The 7,857-nt window shown below is 41.1% G+C and overlaps 1 protein-coding gene across 3 annotated transcripts in view; it reads right to left on the bottom strand.

The window, feature by feature from the left end:
- The window catches only part of LOC123499486 (chitinase-3-like protein 1), a 33,715-nt gene that overhangs the window by 13,190 nt on the left and 12,668 nt on the right, over nt 1-7,857 (bottom strand). For 2 of the 3 annotated variants that reach the window (XM_045247511.1, XM_045247512.1), the window contains exons 2-4: nt 5,861-6,518; nt 4,100-4,345; nt 29-129 (exon numbers count right to left, since the gene is read on the bottom strand). In XM_045247511.1, coding sequence (XP_045103446.1) covers nt 29-129; nt 4,100-4,345; nt 5,861-6,257 — 744 coding nt within the window. In that variant the 5' untranslated portion in view covers nt 6,258-6,518. Of the gene's footprint in view, nt 1-28; nt 130-4,099; nt 4,514-5,860; nt 6,519-7,857 lie in introns of those variants that run through there. The other variant, XM_045247513.1, reaches the window with a different exon arrangement.

Raw genomic sequence — 7,857 nt, 5'->3', positions numbered from 1 at the left:
GTCTTGTGTTCCCCTGCACGTGCCTTACCTTGGAATACTTGATGGATCCCTCGTTCCAGCCACCAATGGAAAGCAGGGTCTTGAGGTCTGGGTTAATCTTCTTAAGGGAGGTGAAGCGAATGTACCCGCCTGTAGGAGGAAGAGGAAGAGGAGGAGGATGAATAAAGGGGAAGGAGAATGACGAGGAGAGTATAGAGGGATTCGAGAGGAGGAAAGTGAAGGGAGGATGTATGTATAGAGATTAAGGATGAGGATGAGAAAGAGGAGGGTGAGAGAAGGATTCAGATGAAGGAGAAGAAGGAGAACAGGAGAGCAAGGGCGAGAAGGAGGAGTAGAATAATGTTGATAGATTCCGAAGGAGGATGAGAGCAAGAACGAGGAAAAGGAAGAGGAGAAGGAGGAAGAGAAGAAGGAGAGGGAGAGGTAAAACGAGGTATAGAGATTACAGGGACACATTGTAAATGTTAACTAGCCAACATTAAACTCTATTTCATCATAACTACTACTACTACTACTACTACTACTACTACTACTACTACTACTACTACTACTACTACTACTACTACTACTACTACTACTACTACTACTACTAATAATAATAATAATAATAATAATAATATGTGTTCCTCGGTTGAGCATGAGAGCCACTCGTTTAAGTAATCCAGCTCGTGAAACGAAGAAGAAAAAATGGACTTGCATCACCAGTAAGAACGCGTGGATTTGCTTCAGGAGCGGCACTGACACGTGCAGATGAAAAAATGTCGTAACTCTCTCGACAGAGCGTTATTAAAATGTACAAAACAGAAAATGAAATGATGTTAAAAGTTCCTGACACGCCTCGAGCCAAGCCAAGTGTGAGAAGCCGCAGTCAAAAGGAAGCGTGAATGTCTAACACACACACACACACACACACACACACACACACACACACACACACACACACACACACACACACACACACACACACACACACACACACACACACACAGGCAGGTAGGCAGAAGTTTGTTTATAGTTGAGCCTCTCAGTCTGTCTGCATCACGGCGCTGCACTGCATGTTTAACTGAGCGATTTTCCTATTCTGAAATGATTATGCACCACGATCTTTTCAAGTGCGTCCGTATTCAGAAGCGCTTTGCTCTCTCACCACCATTATTTTCCAAGGCCACAGAGATGGTTAACGCGGTTTTCAAGAGTGTTTCTCCAGCTTATAATGTAAAAATCTTGTCATTCTGTCTTTAGAAATGTAAAAACACCTTAAAAGTAACTCAAATGAATTCAAATACACTTCTCCTTCTCCTCCTCTTCCTGTTAAAAATGCAGAAATCTTGTCATTCTGTATTTATAAATGTAAAAACACCTTAAAAAATCTCGTATGAATTTAAATACACTTCTCCTCCTTCTTCTCCTCCTCCAGTTAATGATGCAGAAATCTTGTCATTCTGCCTTTAAAAATGTAAAAAAAAAATAATAATAATTTGTGTGAATTTAAATACTCATGTGAATTTAAATACAGTCCTTCTTCGCCTCCTCCTCTACCTCTTCCTCTTGCTCCTCCTCCTACTCCTCTTCCCTCCTCCTCCTCCTCCTCCTCCTCCTATTTGTATTCTTTTGTTATTCTCCTTTCACCATAATTTCAATGTCGATGGAAACGTAAGTAAAGAAGAAAAATGTAAAAGTATAGTGATGTGAAATGGAATGAACTTTGAATCAATAGGTAACAAGTAAGAAAAACAGATAAAAAGTGGAATATAAGGAAACAACGAAAATATCATCAAAAATTGTGTGTCGTGCATGCATCATTAAAACAGGGAATTGAATTTGTGCTGGTAGCTTTTCATCATCACTTCATTCCCAATTCTATTTCATTTCTGTTTTTCGTTCTCATACTTCTTTCTTCTCTTCTTTTCCTTCCACCTTACAGTGCAAACTCATCTCTTTCAACTCTGCCTTTGATATCTCGCCTTTTGTAACCAGATGAGAAGTGTATGAGTGAATGAACGTGACTTTGTTCAAGCGTATACTCGTACTCCCCTCTTCACCTGCTCTCACCCATCTCTCTCTCTCTCTCTCTCTCTCTCTCTCTCTCTCTCTCTCTCTCTCTCTCTCTCTCTCTCTCTCTCTCTCACACACACACACACACACACACACACACACACACACACACACACACACACACACACACACACACACACACACACACGGCCCGATAGCTCAGTGGTTAGAGCGCTGGCTTCACAAGCCAGAGGACCGGGGTTCGATTCCCCGGCGGGTGGAGATATTTGGGTGTGTCTCCTTTCACGTGTAGCCCCTGTTCACCTAGCAGTGAGTAGGTACGGGATGTAAATCGAGGAGTTCTGACCTTGTTGTCCCGGTGTGTGGTGTGTGCCTGGTCTCAGGCCTATCCAAAGATCGGAAATAATGAGCTCTGAGCTCGCTCCGTAGGGTAACGTCTGGCTGTCTCGTCAGAGACTGCAGCAGATTAAACAGTGCACACACACACACACACACACACACACACACACACACACACCATATTCTCTAAGCTCCTGTTACTTAATATTTCTGCCACGAACATTCATTTCCAGATCTTTGTTTTTGTTGGCTTATAAACCACAAGAACAAACATCTTGCACTGACACACATTCTCACATTGGAGGTATGCCTTTTCTTCATTGAAATCTTAATTTCCTTATGGTGTGAAGTTATTTTATATTGTCAATATCTCAGGTTAAGCCCTTCAGTACTGGGACGCATTTTTAGCATGAGTTTTGTGTATGATTATACCATTTAACTTACATAAGGAAGGATCTATGGAGTTTTTTTGTGATTTTAATCCCCACATAAGTTTCTGAAGCTGCATAAGACACCAAATAGTAAGCAGATTGTATATGGAAACGTGTCCTGGTACTCAAGGGTTAAGTAATTCGTTGTTTGGTTAGAATTTTGGTTTATTTTTCTTTAGAAGCCACAAATATTACTGTATAAGAACAAAAAAAGTAACTACAAGAAACCATTACTTCTATACATGACAACCCCTACACAGAATATACTTGCTTATGTTGTGTAGTTGTAGGACAAATGAGTGAGTTTCCTTACCACCTTTCCACTCATACCTGTTGATATCCACTGAGTTTCCTTACAACCTTTCCACTCATACCTTTTTATATCCACGATCCTCCCCATCATTATGACTCGGCTTGGTACTGTTCCATTCATCTGCCAATCTGTTTAAGAAAGATTATCTCTCTCTCTTTCAAATATAGTTGCATTTGACTAACAGCTGTCATCATTATTATCACTAGTGAATGTTTTTTTTCTCTCACCTTTTCTGTAGTAGTCTCATGTTTATTTATTCAAACCTGACATTCAGATTTTTCTTTTATGTAAGAGGGGAAGGCTGGCCAAGTGCAACATAAAACGAAAAAAGGCCCATTTATTTGCCAGCCCTTACGTGGACCCATTATTTCTTGTACCCTTCTTTAGTACTGGGACGCTTTTTTTTTATCACGAGTTTCGAGTACGATTAGACGATTTTATTTACATTATGAACTGTCTATGGAGGGCAGAAGAGTAATGGCCAGAGTCCTCACCATTTTAATCCCCAACATAAGTTCCTGAAGCTGTATAAAATCGCCAGATAGCAAGCAGAATGAATATGAAAACGCGTCATGGCACTGAAATGGTTGAGTCACCTACACTATAAAATAATTAAGGGTACTATGAGGGTAGATTTTGATATGAGTAGGTATAACATCACACATCTTTTTTTTCTTCGTTTTTTATTTATACCATGTGGGGTTTTTCACGGGAATTTAGGGGTTAAAAGGGATAATTTTGGGGGTACCTCCTATCTCAAAGCCCACCCGCTAGGAAACCCTTGCCCCGAGTGAGGAAGCCCAACCTACAGGATTCGAAGCCACAATATCACCTTCCTGCTTCCAAAAGGGTATAATGTGGACAGATGTACCCTTGTCTACATTTGCAAGCATACATACGGGTAGAATAAAGGTATCACAATTTCATCACTAAAAATACCCTTTTTAAGTACACCCTTTCTGAATCTATTTCTTTTGAGAGAGTATGTTATATTCCTCACCTTTGCCGTAGTTGTCATAGAGATCGTTGTACGGGTCTAGGCTAACGATGGTGCCTGTGGACGCTTGGAGACCGGCAAAGGCGTAGAGGGCGTGGGTGCAGAGGAAAGGGTCAATATCCTCTACGTCAAATTTACCAAGGCCGGGTCTGTATACCGCCCAAGAGCCGAAGTAGCACGCCATCACGGGCTCCTCCTTCGGGGCTGTCATGTGGTGGCTGGGCGTGGCAAGCTTCCTTCTCCCTTTGGCTATGTGTGGGGAAATAGAGAGGAATGTACTGGAGAAGGAAGAGGTGGTGGTGGTGGTGGTGGTAGTGGAGAGAGGAATGTATTGGAGGAGTAATAGGTGGTGGTGGTAGTGGAGAGAGGGGTGTATTGGAGGAGGAAGAGGTGGTAGTGGTGGTGGTGGTGGTGGTGGTGGTGGTGGTGGTGGTGGTGGTGGTGGTGGTGGTGGTGGTGGTGGTGGTGGTGGTGGTAGTGGTGGTGGTGATGGTGGTGGTGGTGGTGGTGGTGGTAGTGGAGGAATGCAAAGGGGAATAGCTATAAACTGTCTTCCTTCTTAGTTTTCCTTATGTGAGGGTAAAGGAGAGATGTAGTGATGGAGAAAGTAGTGATAGTGGTTCATTAGTACGAGGAATTAGAGGTAAATAATTAATGGCCTGTCATCCTCCATTTCTTGCCTCAGCTTTCCTTCTCTCTGTTTTGATTTTTATCTGAACCAAGTCATGCATTTAGAGACAGCTCATTTGGGATTGCATGATAAGCTTTTTACGATTCCACTGCTTTTATGTTTCTATGACCTCATGTCTCTCTCTCTCTCTCTCTCTCTCTCTCTCTCTCTCTCTCTCTCTCTCTCTCTCTCTCTCTCTCTCTCTCTATGTGAAGTAAAGGAGTCCAAAGATAACAGTGTGGATTTGAAATATCCACAAAAGAATATGAAAGGTGAATAGAGAGAGTGGTGGAAGGTAAACTCTGGTAAATTCTGGATATCCTTGCCAAGGGAGGTTTCAAGACTTTTATCCCTATCTAATTATATCAGCTCTGTAAGGAGACTGGCAACTGAGTGGGTTTTTATCTTTTTATTTTTTGTTGTCCTTGTCGAGTTCTCCTCTCTTACATAGAAAAAGGTAAAGGGAAAATGCTATTGTGAGTTATGAGACAAATCTTTATAAGGGAGAGTTACAGTGCATTGTGATTGTAGCAATTGACGTGTCACTCATATAAAAAGAGAGAAAATTGTGATCTGCAATAAAGTATCAAAGAGAAATTGTGCAACTGCTTAATATGTATTTATGAATGCGGGGAATAGTGTTACAAAAAAAGTTACACAGCATTGCAGACTATTCAGAAATGTCACGCTATGTAGAAAAGCAGTGCGGTGTAGAAAGGTTATTCACAAAAGCTGGAAAATACATTCAGGATATTATTCACGTTCCAGTATCATTTCAAACAGTCTGTGCGCTGAAGAATATCTAAAAAAAAAAAAAGATAAAAAAAAAGCTTTCCAAAAATCAAGGTAATTCAGAAAGCTTGTGCAGTATGAAAGAAAATTTAGTGAAACCTTTGTGTTGTAGATTAGTTACCTTAGTGTTGTGCATGAGTATTTAGAAAGGCTGTGCATTATTGCATAGTATAATTAAGAAAAAAAAAGTCACTTTAATATAATTATCCTATTATCTACTTCATGGCTACTCCCTTCTTCCCTTAATTGATAAGTAACGTTCAGTGGTCCATAGATAATAGCAGAGGAAAAAAAAAACTTACCTCTTCGTGTCACATCTTGACTGTATGTAGTGTGATTATAGGAGGAAGAGGAGGAGGAGGAGGAGGAGGATAGAGGAGAAGAGGTGGAAAAAGATGATGAAGAGAAGACGTAAGAAGACGAGAGAGGAGAGGATGATGTTGCCTTTGATGAAGAAGAGGAAGAGGAGGAGGAGGAGGAGGAGGAGGAGGAGTCGGTGGCAGAGGAAGATGATGCATTGTATTCAGAGAAGGAAGACGAAAATGGGGAAGGCAAAGAGTTCTGGTCAGCCTTAGTAGCAACACGACCTTGGCAGGGAGAAATTAGACTGAGGAAAATTAAGACATGAATGAAAAGCAAATGGCAGAAGAGGAGGAGAAAGAGAGATGAAGGTGAAGATGAAGACTTTGGGCTATACATGTTAATAGTATAGTGTTGTGGTGGCGGTGGCGGTGGTGTTATGGCGGCAATAGTGCTAATGGCGTCGACTGTAATCCTTCCGTCATGCAGTAGGCTTCTCTTTAGAGTCTTGTGTAGTGTGATGGGTTGCTTGGTCACGGAAAGGCGACGCGGGGACAGCAGGGATGAGGTTACGCGGGCAGCCAGTCAACCAGCCAGCCAGCCAGTCAGTCACCTAACCAGCCAGACACATGTAGGTCACGTTGGTCAATTTGTTCGCTGCTGTAAAGGGAGTTCCATTATTTTTAGCTTGCATTTTGTTTGGTTTATTTCATTCAGTATTTTTGTTGCTTGCTATTTTTATTTTCTTTTTTTTGTCACTTTTTGTGCATCAGATATTTCTCATTTCTGTTTTTGTTTTACTTTATTTAGTTTGGTTCAGGTTATTCTTCCTTGATTTTTATTTTTTTAATTATATGTATATATTTTTTTAGTGTGTGTGTGTGTGTGTGTGTGTGTGTGTGTGTGTGTGTGTGTGTGTGTGTGTGTGTGTGTGTGTGTGTTGAACATAATGTATTGTAAAAGGGTAGAAGAGAAGGGCTGACAAAGAGCACGTATAAATGTACAAATATGTCTGTATGTTTGCGCCAGGTTAGATTAGTGCAGGTTAGGTTAGTATACTTATATTTACATGTCTGTATTTACGAATGCATGTATATATGTATGTATGTATGTATGTATGTGTGTGTGTGTGTGTGTGTGTGTGTGTGTGTGTGTGTGTGTATGTATGTATGTAAGCGTGTAATATGTATGCAAAGTGTGAAGGCTGCTGAACATAAATTCTTCTCCTAACTTTGGGGAATCTTAATTAGAGGTTTATAAGCACACGACATTTTTCCCGCCATTGGATCCTCGGTGGCCGCTCATTAAGGCCGAGCGGACAATTATCGTCTTTGTGTCATAACCAAACGAACATATAATGACTCCCTCAGGGCGCCGTTCCAGCTGAGTAGCACAGGATGGAGGGAGGGACGGGAGGGGCAAGGAGGAGGTGAGAAAGATAGTGAAAGGGAAGAGAGAGAGAGAGAGAGAGAGAGAGAGAGAGAGAGAGAGAGAGAGAGAGAGAGAGAGAGAGGAAGCTATCTTTTTTTCTAATTTTTCGTGTAAATTTGGAATGTGTGGCGCAATAATAATAAAGAGCGGGATGAAAGTCTTTCAACACCATTAATTTGAATGAACAACAACGACGATTACTATTATCACCTTCCTTTTCATTTCATTTTTTCTAACGATTACACTCTTTGATCAAACGTGTGACAGCTGGGCCATTAGAATAACAAATTGACAACATTGGCGAGATTAAACAGAGGATGACAGCAGCCTTTGAAAATGAGGAGGAGAGATGATGAGGATGGGAGAGATGTATAGGGGGTGGCTTGGAACAGAGGAACAGCTATAGCTATAAACCAAATGTTCATTTTTTACCTTGATTTTTTTTTGGGGGGAGTAGGTATAATTAGACGATTTTTTTTGCATTAGGAAGGGTCTATGGAGGTCGTAAGATAAATGGCCAGAGTCTTTACTGGTCTAATCCCCCCACATATGTTCTTGAAGCTGTACA

Source organism: Portunus trituberculatus, chromosome 50 (genome assembly GCF_017591435.1).
Source record: "Portunus trituberculatus isolate SZX2019 chromosome 50, ASM1759143v1, whole genome shotgun sequence".
NCBI lineage: Eukaryota > Metazoa > Arthropoda > Malacostraca > Decapoda > Portunidae > Portunus > Portunus trituberculatus.
Note: the sequence above shows the minus strand (reverse complement) of the source record. Positions and strands in the feature narration are given on the sequence as shown.